Source organism: Notolepis coatsorum, assembly GCF_963971535.1.
Source record: "Notolepis coatsorum genome assembly, chromosome: 6".
NCBI classification, from domain to species: Eukaryota; Metazoa; Chordata; class Actinopteri; order Aulopiformes; family Paralepididae; genus Notolepis; species Notolepis coatsorum.
The window spans coordinates 167,437,574-167,457,509 of NC_140170.1; the positions used below are offsets into that span (position 1 = coordinate 167,437,574).

The window sequence follows — 19,936 nt, forward strand, 5'->3', positions numbered from 1 at the left end:
ATATCTGTAAATCGGTTATGTAATACACTGTACATTTCGCAGAGTACATTTTACTCAAACTGAGTCAAATTGTACTCAGTTTGAGTAAAATTTACTCTCCGAAATGAGTAAAACTGAGTAAATTGTACTCAGTTTGAGGCGTCGGTTACACCTTTCGTATCATTTTCGTATCGTCGTCATATGCGTATCGCCGCGACGTCGTGCGCCTCGAGTCACACTTTCGTTTTTTTTCCGTTTTTGTCACCCGAGCACACTGATGTAGTACACTGCCAAAGCAGTAGGTGGCAGTAGGTGGCAAACATGAAGGCAATTTCAACCAATCAGAACTTGAATGTGCCTGCAAAGCAAATGTCAACAAGGCGGCCACCATCTCATTAAAGTAGATTTCAATGAGCCTCAGTCAGACGGGAGCTTGACCCCATTGAAATAGGGCTAGGGTTCGAAAACATTTAAACTATCCTTGTAATGAATAAAAATAAATACACTAAGGTCATATATAGAGTCGTGCATGGCGGTGTGAGTGGCACGCGGGCTGTTTGTGACATGCTTTATCAGGGGGGGGAGGGTGTCTTGGATGGGGATGTGGTGGGATTGATGTGTTGACTGTTGTGGGGTGTTTGGGGGACTGGTTGTACGGGGGGGGGGGGGGGGGGGGGGGTTCACATGTTTTCGAGCAACACTGTACTTATTCTACTTATTTTACAACTACAGTGTTGCTCACATGCTTTCGGGCAAAACTGTACGTGTTGTACTTGTTTTGTGCCTATTCTCATGTCTGCACTTTCTACATTGTACTACTTTTGATGTCTTTTGTACACATTTTTATGTCTGCACTTTATGCATTGCTTTTATTCTGTCATGTCAACTGTATGCACATGTTATGTTAATTGTATGCTGTTTGCTGTGAAGCACTTTGAGCTGCAATCCATGTATGAAAGGTGCTATATAAATGAAGTTATTATTATTATATAAAGTGTGTGTATAATAGTGTGTGTGTGTGTGTGTGTGTGTGTGTGTGTGTGTGTGTGTGTGTGTGTGTGTGTGTGTGTGTGTGTGTGTGTGTGTGTGTGTGTTGTGTGTGTGTGTGTGCGTGTGTGTGTGTGTGTGTGTGTGTGTGTGTGTGTGTGTGTGTGTGTGTGTGTGTGTGTGTGTGTGTGTGTGTGTGTGTTCTGGGAGCGTACCGAGGGCGTCTGGAGTTCTGTGCTTGACGCTGGGCGGGGGCGCTGGCCTCTGCGGTGCAGAGGACTCTGTCTGGTGCTGATGTGCTTCTTCAACTTCCACTTCAGGTGGCTCCGACACTGCACACACACACCACACACACACGCACGCGCACACACACACACACACACCGCACGCGCACACACACACACACACACACACACACACACACCACACACACACGCACACACACACACACACACACACACGCACGCACGCACACACACACACACACACACACACACACACACACACACACACACACACCCACACACACGAGGGGGATCATGTAGAGTATGAGAACAAAAGTGTAAATTCTCCTTTTTTTATATAAAAACTGGAATTGTTCATTTCCACAGGCTCCCAAAGAACTCGAGGATCAACGTTCATCAGCGGTCCTGATACTCGGACAGTCGGTCACCCCGTGCGCTGTAATCATCTACTGTGATCGTCAACCCCGTTTTGGTTTTGCATGACATAAGCCCCTATTGCTACTACTGTGCGACTACTGTGTGACACAGCTGACCCGAATACGGACAAAAGAAAACACCCTCGCCGTGACTCAAGAGAGCCTGCAACAGAAAAAAGGCTCCATGTTGACTTTGGCCACGGCTACGATGAAGGTCCTAACAAAACAATCAATCAGTGAGCGGCTGAAGCCAAGAGACAAAAGACAGCGCACTTGTGACAGTGCAGAATTGTCATTGTCCCCGAGGGAGTGCAGGAGGGGACGTGTGTGTGTGTGTGTCTGTGCGTGCGTGTGTGTGGTGTGTGTGTGTGTGTGTGTGTGTGTGTGTGTGTGTGTGTGCGTGTGTGTGTGTGTGTGTGGTGGCACCTAGCAACGTCACCGTGACTGGCTACAGTACTTTAAAAGAGATGTACGGTTGAAAAAAAAAAGAAAAAAAGAAAAAAAAGAACCGCTCCTCTTGTCAATCACGCAGCTCGGTGGACCTGCTCCCAGAAGTCTCACGCGGTTCGTTTTACGCATTCCTCGCCCCGACGTTATGTAACCGCTCCAGCCCTTTGTGTCTCGCTCTCTCTACTGTTGTTTCTTTTTTTATGACTTTCTCTTTTTATGATCGCTTCTCGTTCTCACCCCGGAGGCCAGCAGGTACTCCGCGGCCCTCCTCTCTCCTCTTGTCTCTCGCCCCCCCTGAAAGTACACCCTGCCGTTCTCCCTCCCCCCCCCCCCCCCCCCCCCCTCTCTCTCTCTCTCTCTCCCCCGTTTCACTGTAAGTCTGGAAGAGGTAACTTAATGAAGGTTTCCCTCGGACACTGGAACGGTGCCACGCCGAATAAGATCGCACCACAAAGTGATACGGTGACAGGAGTTTCACGCCGACGGCGCTTGTAATTTTCCTCTTGTGTCTAACTCCAATTACACCGGAGTGCTCCGACAATGGGACCGGAGTTGAAATGGAAAATCACCAGTCGTCTGCGACCCAAAGGCCTCTACGTGTCACAACGAACAACCTCTCACCTGTCCTTCAGAGGAACAAACAACCTCTCACCTGTCCTTCAGAGGAGAGACAGAACAAACAACCTCTCACCTGTCCTTCAGAGGAGAGACAGAACAAACAACCTCTCACCTGTCCTTCAGAGAGACAGAACAAACAACCTCTCACCTGTCCTTCAGAGAGACAGAACAAACAACCTCTCACCTGTCCTTCAGAGAGACAGAACAAACAACCTCTCACCTATCCTTCAGAGGGACAGAACAAACAACCTCTCACCTGTCCTTCAGAGGGACAGAACAAACAACCTCTCACCTGTCCTTCGGATGGACAGAACAAACAACCTCTCGCCTGTCCTTCAGAGGAACAAACAACCTCTCACCTGTCCTTCAGAGGAACAAACAACCTCTCGCCTGTCCTTCGGAGGGACAGAACAAACAACCTCTCACCTGTCCTTCAGAGGGACAGAACAAACAACCTCTCACCTGTCCTTCAGAGAGACAGAACAAACAACCTCTCACCTGTCCTTCGGAGAGACAGAACAAACAACCTCTCACCTGTCCTTCAGAGAGACAGAACAAACAACCTCTCACCTGTCCTTCAGAGGGACAGAACAAACAACCTCTCACCTGTCCTTCAGAGAGACAGAACAAACAACCTCTCACCTGTCCTTCGGAGGGTCAGAACAAACAACCTCTCACCTGTCCTTCGGAGGGACAGAACAAACAACCTCTCACCTGTCCTTCGGAGCGACAGAACAAACAACCTCTCACCTGTCCTTCAGAGGGACAGAACAAACAACCTCTCACCTGTCCTTCAGAGGGACAGAACAAACAACCTCTCACCTGTCCTTCAGAGGGACAGAACAAACACAACCTCTCACCTGTCCTTCAGAGGAACAGAACAAACAACCTCTCACCTGTCCTTCAGAGAGACAGAACAAACAACCTCTCACCTGTCCTTCAGAGAGACAGAACAAACAACCTCTCACCTGTCCTTCAGAGGAACAGAACAAACAACCTCTCACCTGTCCTTCAGAGAGACAGAACAAACAACCTCTCACCTGTCCTTCGGAGGGACAGAACAAACAACCTCTCACCTGTCCTTCAGAGAGACAGAACAAACAACCTCTCACCTGTCCTTCAGAGGGACAGAACAAACAACCTCTCACCTGTCCTTCAGAGGGACAGAACAAACAACCTCTCACCTGTCCTTCAGAGGGACAGAACAAACAACCTCTCACCTGTCCTTCAGAGGGACAGAACAAACAACCTCTCACCTGTCCTTCGGAGGGACAGAACAAACAACCTCTCACCTGTCCTTCGGAGGGACAGAACAAACAACCTCTCACCTGTCCTTCAGAGAGACAGAACAAACAACCTCTCACCTGTCCTTCAGAGAGACAGAACAAACAACCTCTCACCTGTCCTTCAGAGGAACAAACAACCTCTCACCTGTCCTTCAGAGAGACAGAACAAACAACCTCTCACCTGTCCTTCAGAGGAACAGAACAAACAACCTCTCACATGTCCTTCAGAGAGACAGAACAAACAACCTCTCACTTGTCCTTCAGAGGGACAGAACAAACAACCTCTCACCTGTCCTTCAGAGAGACAGAACAAACAACCTCTCACCTGTCCTTCAGAGAGACAGAACAAACAACCTCTCACCTGTCCTTCAGAGAGACAGAACAAACAACCTCTCACCTGTCCTTCAGAGGGACAGAACAAACAACCTCTCACCTGTCCTTCAGAGAGACAGAACAAACAACCTCTCACCTGTCCTTCAGAGAGACAGAACAAACAACCTCTCACCTGTCCTTCAGAGAGACAGAACAAACAACCTCTCACCTGTCCTTCAGAGAGACAGAACAAACAACCTCTCACCTGTCCTTCAGAGGGACAGAACAAACAACCTCTCACCTGTCCTTCAGAGAGACAGAACAAACAACCTCTCACCTGTCCTTCAGAGGAACAGAACAAACAACCTCTCACCTGTCCTTCAGAGAGACAGAACAAACAACCTCTCACCTGTCCTTCAGAGGGACAGAACAAACAACCTCTCACCTGTCCTTCGGAGGGACAGAACAAACAACCTCTCACCTGTCCTTCAGAGGGACAGAACAAACAACCTCTCACCTGTCCTTCAGAGAGACAGAACAAACAACCTCTCACCTGTCCTTCAGAGAGACAGAACAAACAACCTCTCACCTGTCCTTCAGAGGAACAAACAACCTCTCACCTGTCCTTCAGAGGAACAAACAACCTCTCACCTGTCCTTCAGAGGGACAGAACAAACAACCTCTCACCTGTCCTTCAGAGAGACAGAACAAACAACCTCTCACCTGTCCTTCGTCTTCAGAGGGACAGAACAAACAACCTCTCACCTGTCCTTCAGAGGAACAAACAACCTCTCACCTGTCCTTCAGAGGGACAGAACAAACAACCTCTCACCTGTCCTTCAGAGGGACAGAACAAACAACCTCTCACCTGTCCTTCAGAGGGACAGAACAAACAACCTCTCACCTGTCCTTCAGAGGGACAGAACAAACAACCTCTCACCTGTCCTTCGGAGGGACAGAACAAACAACCTCTCACCTGTCCTTCAGAGGGACAGAACAAACAACCTCTCACCTGTCCTTCAGAGGGACAGAACAAACAACCTCTCACCTGTCCTTCAGAGAGACAGAACAAACAACCTCTCACCTGTCCTTCAGAGGGACAGAACAAACAACCTCTCACCTGTCCTTCAGAGGGACAGAACAAACAACCTCTCACCTGTCCTTCAGAGGGACAGAACAAACAACCTCTCACCTGTCCTTCAGAGGGACAGAACAAACAACCTCTCACCTGTCCTTCAGAGGGACAGAACAAACAACCTCTCACCTGTCCTTCAGAGGGACAGAACAAACAACCTCTCACCTGTCCTTCGGAGGGACAGAACAAACAACCTCTCACCTGTCCTTCGGAGAGACAGAACAAACAACCTCTCACCTGTCCTTCAGAGAGACAGAACAAACAACCTCTCACCTGTCCTTCGGAGAGACAGAACAAACAACCTCTCACCTGTCCTTCGGAGGGCCAGGTCCTTCCGTTGGTCGGACGTCGGGGGGACGTCGGTGGGCGACACCATCTGAGGCTTCAGAGGCATGTCAGGATCCGGCCTCAGTTCCCTACAGTAGGTAACCGAGGGGGAGAAAATGGTCGTCATCAAGCCCCTCTGTGACCCTTAAAGGGGAACTATTTTACTATTTCTTTCACTATTTGGGCACTTTTACACAATTCCTGTGAGTCTATGGAACACCTCTGTAATATATATATTTTTTTTATTCATTGTTTTGTATTTCTAATCAAGTCCTCAAAAACAGCATTTTTCTACCTCAAGATCTCGAGCCGTTTTGAGCCTGGGCTCCTAAACCACTGCGCCACGGCCCCGCCGCCTGAACATTAACATGCAGCAGTGACTATATGACATCACAAATCGCGCACATTTTCAAATGACTCAGTTCAGTGAGGGTGAATATTGTGAGAGGAGAATTGGAAGAATGCGCCAATATGAGAATTTTGACACATAGCTAGGAAACAATGCTAAACACTCAAAAAGGCCATTTATAAGATAGTTCCCCTTTAAGTTACTTTGAGGTAGAAAAGGTTTTGCGTACGGAAGTAACCATGCAAAGCCGGCTTGACCACGTCAACATTAACGTCAAGATCAACGCCTCGATAAAACACATACCCCACAGTATTGGAATACAAGGAAGTCATAGACAATTATGTACTCTCGGTCCATCTTGATACTAAAAATAGTCATAATGAGGGGGAATGTCACTTATCTTGAGAATTCACACATGTTAATTATGTGCCACAGAACTATTTTCAAACATCGCTCTCTCTCTCTCTTGAAGATAGCAATCGAGAGAAAATCCGTTGATGTTACTATGTCAAATCTGGGGATGCTCCATATAGTGCATTCCACTGAAGTCGGAACAAGGAAACATCGGACCTCCTACTTGAAAATAATGTAATGGACCCACCTTATTAAAGGGGCACTTCACCAAAAAACAATTCCGATTTATTTTGCACATCATCTCCCAAACACACTAAACAGTTCTGCACACATTAGTGTAGTTAGACAGTTATCGAGAGTAGATGTGTCACAGTGATGTCATCAGGGACATTAAAACCTTGTGTTGTGTTACAGTAATTACAGCTCAGACATAATACCTTGTCTTACTGTATGTCTGCTACCTTATCGCTTCATTAAGCTGTAATTACTGTAACACAACACACGGTTTCAATGTCCCTGATGACATCACCGGTGGCCATAATCAAACTAATTTACTCTCAATAACTGTCAAACTAAATGAATGTGTGCAAAACTGTTTAGAGCTTTTGGACGTGTGTGAGAGTATGTGCAAAATAAATCAGCATTGTTTTTGGTGAAGTTCCCCTTTAAGTAAGTAGTAGGAAACTCTCGTGATCTCTCAACTCTGACCTTTTCCGAGATGCAGTTAATGTCAATATAGCCACACACTAGTACAGTATAGTATAGTATAGTACACTGTTTGTGAATGAAGCTATCAGTGATCAGGGTGGTCGCCTAATTCAACACGGTGTCTCAGCATATGTTGCGCTCAGTAACCAGCCACACAAATGTCAGATTATTGCGGTGTGTGCTTCTCCTTTAGATAAACTACATCTTTTACATATCTATGGTTTCTCCCTCTGTGTTTCCGAGCTGGACGTCAACACGCACTGAGATCGTGATTCCAACCTCCCACCTGGGAGCTTTTGACCTCTGGGTGGAATGCCTGCGGCAATAGGGAATGAATGGGACACTTTTAAAGGGGACCTATTGTGGAAAGTGCCTATTCCCCTGTGGGCTGCATTGTTTTTACAAAACGAGGGGTTGTTGTCCCAACACTGAGAAAAGGACCCTCCCTCTTGAAACAGAATCGCAGCCACAATAAAGTGTGCGTATGTGCGTGTGACGATATCTCGATCAAATGTACGTGTGCAAGATGGCAGCTTGCGTGTAAATCTTCTCTTTTCGACCTAAAGTCGAACCTAAAATAAGGTTTCTGACAACATTTTTTAACGACAAGATTGCTACGCTATTGCTGGATCTTGAGTCATATGTGATTCACAACGCCTAGTGTGAAATTTGGATCTGAACGCTCGCTCGTTACGGACACAGAAATAGCCTATTGAGAACAGGACTGAACAGACGGGTATAGAGACCGCTGGAATGCATCATCTGAATGGGTTTTCTTCAGCAAAGAACTTCAAAGACATGTTTGTGGGACCTCAAATCCCTATATTAACTTCTTGAAAAGGACTAAAATATGTCCCCTTTAATGAAAGTACAATTTTCCGTGCTTTTTCCACCGGCTCCGCTCTCACCTGAAGCCTTTCGGTGGAACACTGTTGCCATTGGAGGGACTCCTATCCAGAGCAGCCTTCTTCTGCAGGAACCCTCGCAGTTTCTGCTTCACCAGGGGACTGGCTACTGCACCTGTCAGTCAAGAGAGTTACCCAATCAGGAACACGGGAGCTGACTTGACCCGCACACTTCTACACAGAGAGTTGGACGACGTTCCACGAAAAACTATATTATACTTACTTATTCATAACATAATTAATCAATTATATTATATTAATTGTTCTCGCTATCTTTTTTGTGTACTTTATAAATAAGTAAGTAGACATTTGGTGAAAAAAGTGTATGTATTTCACTTCACTGAATCTGTGCAGTGCAGTCGTGTCTATTCACTGTGTCCATGGAAACGACATTGAACACACAGAAAAGACAGCATAACTCATAAATGTTCAGACAAGCTTAATATTTCGTTATTATGTCCACCAGAGGGGAGTACGCCCAGAGACGAGACATCATATTTTTTATCCGAGCGGGCTGTCTCTTGATAGCAGAGCTAAAACTAAATATGCAGAATTGTTATGATTAGCAATAACAACAATAAAAATATAAGTGTAAGATAGATAGGAACAAATGTATGACAACACCATCCTCTCTACACCACCTACACCAACATGCGACACCCTCTAGGGGGGTGCCCCCCCCGGAATTGTTTTTATTTTGTACATTTTAAAGTTAAATGCATCAATCTGGCACACTTTGAGAGCAAAATAAAGAGGCCAGATCTATGATGAACTTTGTGCTCAAATTAAAACACAAAATCTACTAGACTCATACATTTGAGCCATTAAAGAAATGAAGCAAAAGTGGTTACCTGTGTTGAAAAATATACTGGATTACTATTACGACTACTACCACTACCAATACTACTGATATATCCCTATTGGCAAACTTTATATTTAAAAATATATATTCTTTTAATTTAAATTATTATTATTATTTATTTTAACAATACTTTTTTTCCCCTGTTATAAAACTGTGGCGGGACAAATTAGACGGGCCGCCACAGCCTAGGTAATTAATGGGAAACACTGTGCAACACCACCCTCTCTACACCACCTACACCAACATGCAACACCACCCTCTCTACACCACCTACACCAACATGCAACACCCTCCTCTCTACACCACCTACACCAACATGCAACACCCTCCTCTCTACACCACCTACACCAACATGCAACACCCTCCTCTCTACACCACCTACACCAACATGCAACACCCTCCTCTCTACACCACCTACACCAACATGCAACACCCTCCTCTCTACACCACCTACAGCAACATGCAACACCCTCCTCTCTACACCACCTACACCAACATGCAACACCCTCCTCTCTACACCACCTACAGCAACATGCAACACCCTCCTCTCTACACCACCTACACCAACATGCAACACCCTCCTCTCTACACCACCTACACCAACATGCAACACCCTCCTCTCTACACCACCTACACCAACATGCAACACCCTCCTCTCTACACCACCTACACCAACATGCAACACCCTCCTCTCTACACCACCTACAGCAACATGCAACACCCTCCTCTCTACACCACCTACACCAACATGCAACACCCTCCTCTCTACACCACCTACACCAACACCCTCCTCTCTACACCACCTACACCAACATGCATGCCCACATGCCACACTACAGTCCACACACCTGCCTACCTCTCTAGGGCACGCTGCCTGGCGGACATTTGTGCTCTACTGAGTACACGTTCTAGTTTGTGACACGATGGATTGTGACGGGATCTCGCACTTGGATTATGACACGACGTGACGCCTGCCAGCATCAGCTCCAGATAATTACATGAGATATTCATCGCCTTGTGGATTTCATTTCATTTCATTTCCTCCTTGAGGTGAAAAGTGAAAATAGCACGGCCTTGTGACACGTTTCCTGTGACACTTTTCTTGTATTTCATATGAATACAGACTGCGTCCGTGGAAGTAGAAAGTGTACGACAACACGGGCTCCTCTGGAAATCCCCCCCAAGCGCACGGTACGACGTGAGTCATACGTGGAATTAACTAACATCCAGCGGTGGAAAGTAACTACCGTAATTCCTCTAATAGTGACCGGTATTCAATTACAAACCGTGTCTCTATTAATGGCCGGGTGCGCTCTTGAGCTAAGCAATTATAAGCCGACCTCCTAATACAAGCCGGGTTACTAATATACTGAGCTGCTAAGGTTTAAAGTTACTTGGTTTCACTTTGAAAACCTTGAAATGACCAGTGACCACCTGTAATTGCACTGTTTACTATTTCATACAGTACTTGGTTTCAATAAATGAACCCAGTACATTTTACTGGGTTCAAACTGACACAAAATGTTGATTTATTCATTATGATATGTTTGAAAATTTGAAATATAGGCCTCCCTCTTATACATGCCTCCTCCTAATAAAAGCCTGGTACCCGCTACAGTTTAAGCAAATACAAGCCCGGGTCACTATTAGAGGAATTACGGTAAGTATTTTTTATTACTAAAGGTCTGTACTTTCTGATGATTATCTTATCGTATCTTATCTTATCTTAAGAATTCTAATAATAATAATAATAATATCTAAATTAATTACTTTGGGTCTCAATTTGAATACGGCAATGTTTTGCTTGTTACAGCTGGCAAGAATAAAGTACTCCACAATGCTTAAAATACTACTACTACTACTACTACTACTACTACTACTACTACTACTACTACTACTACTACTACTACTACTACTACTACTACTACTACTACTACTACTACTACTACTACTACTACTACTACTACTACTACTACTACTACTACTACTACTACTACTACTACTACTACTACTACTACTACTACTACTACTACTACTACTACTACTACTACTACTACTACTACTACTACTACTACTACTACTACTACTACTACTACTACTACTACTACTACTACTACTACTACTACTACTACTACTACTACTACTACTACTACTACTACTACTACTACTACTACTACTACTACTACTACTACTACTACTACTACTACTACTACTACTACTACTACTACTACTACTACTACTACTAATAATAATAATAATAATAATAATAATAATAATAATAATAATAATAATATTTAAACAATCATTCTAAAAATAAACCCATGATCACATATTTTGAGTGTACCACGCTAACACCCAAGCTGTGTTCTGTAGTACCTAGCAAGTCGACCGACTGAGTTGCGTTTACTGTACGTTGCACGCTGTTCTTACTTTGCTCATTCTTGCTCTTGTGCATCAGTCGGAGCTCCTCCCTCTTCTCTTGCTCCATCTCGCGCTCCAGGTTATACTGAAAGGCAGACATTGAAACAGACGTTATATTGAAAAGCAGACATTGAAACAGACGTTATACTGAAAGGCAGACGTTGAAACAGACGTTATACTGAAAGGCAGACGTTGAAACAGACGTTATACTGAAAGGCAAACATTGAAACAGACGTTATACTAGGGCTGGACGGTATGGTCTAAAATGTATATCACGGTATAATTTGAAGCATAGACGGTAACGGTATATATCACGGTATATTCATTTATCTTAAAATGTCTATATAAATGCTCCTGAAGGGGTAAAACACTGGCAGCTATTACTGTACTCTTGTATTACCAGGACATATTTCACATAGTACAGAGGTATTTTAAGAACATTTATTGTGCAAAACTGCAATAGAAAAATGCAAAACCTTTTCTCAAGGTACTTCTATCTCTGAAAAGCACTTTTTTCATGAAATACAATAAAACCAAGCGACAAAGTGAAAATAAAAACTACTTTAGGACAGGAGGTTTCTTTCCCTCAAACAACTCAAACACAATAAAACTCCAACATAACTTAACTTTAGTGTACATGTTTGACAACGTAGAGAGAGAGAGCGAGAGAGCGTGATGTAATAGGTTTGAGTTTTAGTGTCCTAAGTTGCTGTAGTTGATGATGTCACACCAGGATGTCATTGTCAACACACAAGAGTTGGAAACGAGAGCAGCCCGATGGATAAAGCAATATAAAGAAACTAATAGCCAATCAATATGAAGTTATCTTTGAACCTCTGTTGTCAAGCCTCGTCAATATAACCCCCCCCCCCCCCCCCCCCCCCCCCCCCCCCTTTAATCACTAATGGAACTTGTGCCGCCGAGTCACGTTAGAACGTTAGCTTAGCGGCTAACGTGAGTTAGCTTAGCAGCTAACGTTAGCCCGTTGCTGTGCTGAAGCAAGTCTCCTCTCAGCCTCCTTAGCCAAATTGAAATGCCCAAACTATATAGCAAGGTCCGTGAGCAAGTGGAGAAAAACTCAGTACAATTAAACACTATGCAACGACCACTGCAAACGTCGAGTGAATCGTCAAGTAACGTTAACGTCATTGCTACTGCTGTGACTAGCTGCTCATACCAGTCACAAGGTATGAAAATATAATCAAAATCCATACCGCAGTGCAAATTCATACCGTTTTATACCGTTTATACCGTCCACCCCTACGTTATACTGAAAGGCAGACGTTGAAACAGACGTTATACTGAAAGGCAGATGTTATACTGAAAGGCAGACGTTGAAACAGACATTACACTGAAAGGCAGACCTTGAAACAGACGTTATACTGAAAGGCAGACCTTGAAACAGAAGTGGACATGGTTTGAAGAGAGGCATCATTGGGGGGGAAACAAAGCGCAGCAGTAGGTGTGGGTCCGTCGACTTGGGACAAAAAACGAAACCCTTTTTTCTTTTCAATGACGAGTTTATGACGACTACTACAGTCTCCCCCGTACAAGAGACAAAATATGTCAAAATAATTTAATATGGTCACACGCTGTGCATGAGACCGTTCATACTAAACAAGAGAAATAACAACTAGTGTATTACAGCCCAGCCGAGACCTCTACGTCCAACTGAGAACCATGAATGAATAGAATGCATGAATAGAACTGCATTTCAAGCATTTGGATTAAAGCTATAATGAATAGCTTTAATCCAATATAATAATGAGTATTTCTATTATTATCTTTTTTCCTGCCTGTGCCTCCCCCTCCCCCCCATCCCTCATGCTGCTAAGACGCCTGAGAGGGGATTAATAAACGAACACTTGACTGCAACACCCTCCCCTCTACACCACCTACACCAACATGCAACACCCTCCTCTCTACACCACCTACACCAACATGCAACACCCTCCTCTCTACACCAACATGCAACACCATCCCCTCTACACCACCTACACCACCGTGAAACACCCTCCTCTCTACACCACCTACACCAACATGCAACACCCTCCTCTCTACACCAACATGCAACACCATCCCCTCTACACCACCTACACCAACATGCAACACCATCCTCTCTACACCACCTACACCAACATGCAACACCCTCCCCTCTACACCACCTACACCAACATGCAACACCCTCCTCTCTACACCACCTACACCAACATGCAACACCCTCCTCTCTACACCACCTACACCAACATGTAACACCCTCTACACCACCTACACCAACATGCAACACCCTCCTCTCTACACCACCTACAGCAACATGTAACACCCTCCTCTCTACACCACCTACACCAACATGCAACACCCTCCTCTCTACACCACCTACACCAACATGCAACACCCTCCTCTCTACACCACCTACACCAACACCACCCTCTCTACACCACCTACACCAACACCACCCTCTCTACACCACCTACACCAACATGCAACACCACCCTCTCTACACCACCTACACCAACATGCAACACCCTCCTCTCTACACCAACATGCAACACCACCCTCTCTACACCACCTACACCAACATGCAACACCCTCCCCTCTACACCACCTACACCAACATGCAACACCCTCCCCTCTACACCACCTACACCAACATGCAACACCCTCCTCTCTACACCACCTACACCAACATGTAACACCCTCTCTACACCACCTACACCAACATGCACCACCCTCCTCTCTACACCACCTACACCAACATGCAACACCCTCCCCTCTACACCACCTACACCAACATGTAACACCCTCCTCTCTACACCACCTACACCAACATGCAACACCCTCCTCTCTACACCACCTACACCAACATGCAACACCCTCCTCTCTACACCACCTACACCAACATGCAACACCATCCTCTCTACACCACCTACACCAACATGTAACACCCTCCCCTCTACACCACCTACACCAACACCCTCCTCTCTACACCACCTACACCAACATGCAACACCCTCCTCTCTACACCACCTACACCAACATGCAACACCATCCTCTCTACACCAACATGCAACACCATCCTCTCTACACCACCTACACCAACATGCAACACCCTCCTCTCTACACCACCTACACCAACATGCAACACCCTCCCCTCTACACCACCTACACCAACATGCAACACCATCCTCTCTACACCACCTACACCAACATGCAACACCCTCCCCTCTACACCACCTACACCAACATGCAACACCCTCCTCTCTACACCAACATGCAACACCCTCCCCTCTACACCACCTACACCAACATGTAACACCCTCCTCTCTACACCAACATGCAACACCCTCCCCTCTACACCACCTACACCAACATGCAACACCCTCCTCTCTACACCAACATGCAACACCCTCCCCTCTACACCACCTACACCAACATGTAACACCCTCCTCTCTACACCAACATGCAACACCCTCCTCTCTACACCACCTACACCAACATGCAACACCCTCCCCTCTACACCACCTACACCAACATGCAACACCCTCCTCTCTACACCACCTACACCAACATGCAACACCCTCCTCTCTACACCACCTACACCAACATGTAACACCCTCCTCTCTACACCAACATGCAACACCCTCCCCTCTACACCACCTACACCAACATGCAACACCCTCCTCTCTACACCAACATGCAACACCCTCCCCTCTACACCACCTACACCAACATGTAACACCCTCCTCTCTACACCAACATGCAACACCCTCCTCTCTACACCACCTACACCAACATGCAACACCCTCCCCTCTACACCACCTACACCAACATGCAACACCCTCCTCTCTACACCACCTACACCAACATGCAACACCCTCCTCTCTACACCACCTACACCAACATGCAACACCCTCCTCTCTACACCAACATGCAACACCCTCCTCTCTACACCACCCACACCAACATAATAAAGGAACAGTTGACTTCATATACTGTACCATGCAACTTTCGACTTTTGACTTTTGAAAGGACACCTCCAAAGACGTCTATCACATGATTCTCCGGCATGCGAACGATGACGCACGAGTATGGGGGGTTGATTTGGAACACGCCCATCCAAAAGTGTGCTGAGGGCTCACAAGGGTGTGCGTGTGATTCAGGCAGGGGTAAAGCGATGGTTCAGATTTTTGGAACTCTAGCCCTATTTGTTACTCACCGTACTAATGATTACTTAGTTACTGATTAATGATTAATGATTAATTACTTTCTCAGCACAATTCACGCTGTTCCTCAGGCTAGCTCTGGATAGTTAGCCACAAACCGATGCAAAGTCAATGGGGGTCGAGCTCCTGTCTGTACAAGCTGACTGAAGACAACTGAAATCTACTAGTAGATTTCAAGAATCAAGAATCAAGAGGTTTATTTGTCACATACATACCAGGGCATACAGTGAAATGCGGGTGGTCATGCCCGCATTGATTGTGCAAATACAATAATAAAATAGGCATAGAAAAAATAAAATAGAAAAAATAAAATAGATAAAAAAAAATATATGCATGGTAAAAAAAAAAGACATGCTAGGTTCCTGAGAAACTGGTTCTTATATACACTACTATGCAATATACAATTTACAATGTTAACTCTTAATGTATCTAATTTTTTTTTTTAAAGTGACATTTTGTTTAAAGTGATTGTTTTAGCGGTTGCTAAAAGTAGATTTAAGTTGTCTTCAGTCAGCTTGTGCTTGTGCGAGTATGGCACAGGCCATGTAAACATCATACTCTGATTATTATGTTGTGCTCTTAACCGCAGTACGGATAATCACAGTAACATATGTGGTTTACTCCATTTACTTCGATCATAGTCGCGTTATGGAGACATGTCCGCATGGAACAGCTGACGCTCCGAAAGTTTAACGGTAGAAATCTGAATTATTATTAACGAGCACTTGCCGCCTGTTCCTGTTTTGTTTTAGAACAATTTCATCACAATCAAATGACTAGGCGTGTTGGTCTGGAACAATAACATTCCAAATATAGCCTATCATTTGAGAGATGTGGTGTCGGACTCAGAATCAGAAAGGTCTTTATTGCACATAGTTTGCACATACAAGGAATTTGTTTTGGTCGTTTGGTGCAGACAATTAAGGTAGAATAAAATAAAAGGGAATACATAAACAAAATTTTAATAAAAGTACAATATAATAGAATAGAATAGAATATAGAATATAATAGAATATAGGACAGGGTGTGCACACCTTGTGTGCAAATATGCGTTCCTCGTGTGGGTACCTTGATATAATCTACTGCTCTGTTCTGGGAAGGAATGACACACACATTTAGGCATCATCCTCTTCCATAACGAGCAGGGCCTACTGTGGGAATATAATGTAATGTCAGCTGGTCTGCTCACCGCTGTTCCCGTTCTACATAAGGTTCTCTCCACTCTGCATGCTAATGAAACCCTGTAGCACCCATTTACACCGGATCACACCTGAGTGTCCTCATCCAGGCGAGCCGCGGGCAGTGATACCATCTGTAGGCGTGCTACAGAGGAATGAATGAATGATTGAATGAATGAATGAATGAATGAATGAATGAATGAATGAATGAATGAATGAATGAATGAATGAATGAATGAATGAATGAAAACTTTATTTAACAGATTGCAGAATGGGTACAATACAGTACGGCTCAATACACACAATTGTTAAGGGGATGCAGACCAGAGAAAGACGTTTGTCTTGTTTACATCAGGGTCCCCCATTTTCAATTCATAGTGAGGCATCGCCGCAGTGTGGATCCTATTGATAGAATAATGTGTAGAATGGATATTCTCACATACATCAGAGCTCATGGGAGCGGGAAGTCATCAAGTCACAGCGACCTGCATTACACACCTGTCTCTCATGATGAGACACCTGTCACCTGACCTGAGTTGCCTTTGATGTTATCTGAGCAGTTCACATTTTCACATTGAAGCAGACATAGGCTTACTTTGTAGCAGACATAATATACTTTGTAGCAGACATAACATACTTTGTAGCAGATTGTATATTATGGATGTTGTGGGTAAATGCCATGACACATGACAAATGTGATTATTAACTTGACTTGTATTTTTATAGAATAATGTGAAACAGCTTGTTAGACCTCTGCGTTAATCACAGGGAGTTCAATCGTCAGAGTTTTGTGTGCATGGAAACGTAGCCCTCGTTAAGTAAGAACCAGGACCAGGGTTCCAAAAATATGAACTGTCCCTTTAACCACAACACCACCTCTGCATGGAATGGTGGTGTTTCACTTGGTCTGATATTTATGTGGGTTCCTTTCGGGCCCCTAAAGACCCCTGAGTCCTTTGGCCAGTCCCCAATAATAGCTCCATGTGGTAATTCTGCCGTGCCTCTTACACACATCCGGCAGTTGTCCTCGGGCCAAACGACCTCTCCAGGGGGGGGGACATTTCATGATGAAAAAAAGACATGGTCCAAATGTATATGCATTGGAATGTATAACGATTAGCGATAGTAAAAATAAATGTAGCGTCATCTGGCGGCTGATTGGCGCAGTGGGCAAGGCGCTCGCCTATAACGCAGGAGATGCTGGGTTCGAGCCCAGCTCTCGCCGTTGCTACCGGCTTGGCCGGTCGTTCATACTAACACAATTGGCAAGTGTTGGAGGGTGGGAAAGCCGGTGGGTGGGGATCGGACGTTGTGGACAGCGACTCCTACAGGTCGGTTTGGTGACGCCGGTGCGACGGAAGCAGGAAGTGACGGGGGGCAGCGTGAGCCTCCCACGCGTTACTCCTCGCCACTGAGAGTTCGAGCTGCTGCGGTGAAAAGATGCAACAGGCTGCCTCCTCGTCGTGTACCGGAGGGGACACGTGATGCAAGGCTTCTGTCCTCACTACAAGCCGACCTGTGGGAGGCATAGTCTAGCAACGTTCAAGACAGGGGAGGGAAGAATTGGATGTTACACGAAATTGGGATAGGAGAAAAAAATAGAAAAATGGGGAGAAAAAGTGGATACATTTTTTTTTTAGCGTCATCTACCTGCTACCGGACCAATCCTACCCATAGAACCATGATCCTGCCCTACTCTCTCTGGCACGGAGTGAGTGTTCAGAGTAAAATGCAGATCGGTGTCACATTTAATGCAGGTTGATTTCAACCGACACGCCGAGCAGCCTTTTGTGTGACACCAAGTCACGAATCAACCTCTCCACGCTCTGTCTCAGCGGTTTTCACTGTTGCCTTCTGGCCGCCGTTATGACGTTACACCAAGTAGGACCAACCGTTAGGCCAAATCTATCAGGCTATCAGACTTTTAAACACAGACAGGAGTCATTTTAAGTAGCCTTCTACACTTAGTTGTCTGTTTTTACTTTAACTTTTACTGGATTGTGTATTGCATGGATGTTGTTGTTGTCATTGAGATGTCTTGTTTTGTTGTTTGTCTGTTGTTTGTTTTTGTTACTCATGAAGCTACAAATTATGAATTGCCCCACACGGGATCAAAAGTGTTGCTATGGTGATGTTGGTATTGTTTACCAGCAAGCTAGTTAGCTAATGTTCGCTAGTAATTTCACAATTATTAACCCGTCGTGGTCCAGCTATAACATGTCTGGTAGTCACGTAGCATCTGCTTGCTAATTCCATCGTGTATGATGACATTTTTCTTTTATTGTAACTATGGTCAATATTATCTACCGGCCTCACATCAATTTACCATCCTACTCTCGTTCCACTAAAGTGATATCCCGTTTGCCATCTAGCGTCTAGCATTAGCCGTGGAGACGGTCCGGTCCTCACCTGGTGATGCCGGTCGGAGTACTGCGAGGAGAAGGGTCCCAGGAAGAAGGGGTGGTGGGGGGCCAGCATGGCTGAGTCAGGCCCGGGACCAACCAACCGCTGGGTCACACTCAGGTCCATGGGCTGTTCCCCACTGGTGGGCAGCGACGCCTGCTAGGGACTATCACATCCACTGAAGAGAGAGAGAGAGAGAGAGGACTATCACATCCACTGAAGAGAGAGAGAGAGAGAGACTATCACATCCACTGAAGAGAGAGAGAGAGAGAGAGAGAGAGGAGAGAGAGGAGAGAGAGAGAGAGAGAGCGAGAGAGAGAGAGAGAGAGGAGAGAGAGAGAGAGACTATCACATCCACTGAAGAGAGAGAGAGGAGAGAGAGAGAGAGAGAAGAGAGAGAGAGAGAGAGAGAGAGAGAGAGAGAGAGAGACTATCACATCCACTGAAGAGAGAGAAAGAGAGACTATCACATCCACTGAAGAGAGCGAGAGGAAGAGAGAGAGACTATCACATCCACTGAAGAGAGAGAGAGAGAGAGAGAGACTATCACATCCACTGAAGAGAGAGAGAGAGAGAGAGAGAGAGAGAGAGAGAGACTATCACATCCACTGAAGAGAGAGAGAGAGAGAGAGAGAGAGACTATCACATCCACTGAAGAGAGAGAGAGAGAGACTATCACATCCACTGAAGAGAGAGAGAGAGGGAGAGAGACTATCACATCCACTGAAGAGAGAAGAGAGACTATCACATCCACTGAAGAGAGAGAGAGACTACCACA

General features: G+C 45.3%; 1 protein-coding gene across 1 annotated transcript in view; it reads right to left on the reverse strand.

Annotated features, from left to right (window-relative positions):
* The window catches only part of hdac7a (histone deacetylase 7a), a 106,333-nt gene extending 87,028 nt beyond the window's left edge, over positions 1-19,305 (reverse strand). The window contains 5 exon segments of the mRNA XM_084315815.1: positions 1,182-1,298; positions 5,738-5,844; positions 8,075-8,186; positions 11,364-11,439; positions 19,165-19,305. Of these exon segments, the coding sequence (XP_084171941.1) occupies positions 1,182-1,298; positions 5,738-5,844; positions 8,075-8,186; positions 11,364-11,439; positions 19,165-19,284 (532 nt within the window). The 5' untranslated portion in view covers positions 19,285-19,305.
* Between the last annotated feature and the right edge of the window lie 631 nt (positions 19,306-19,936).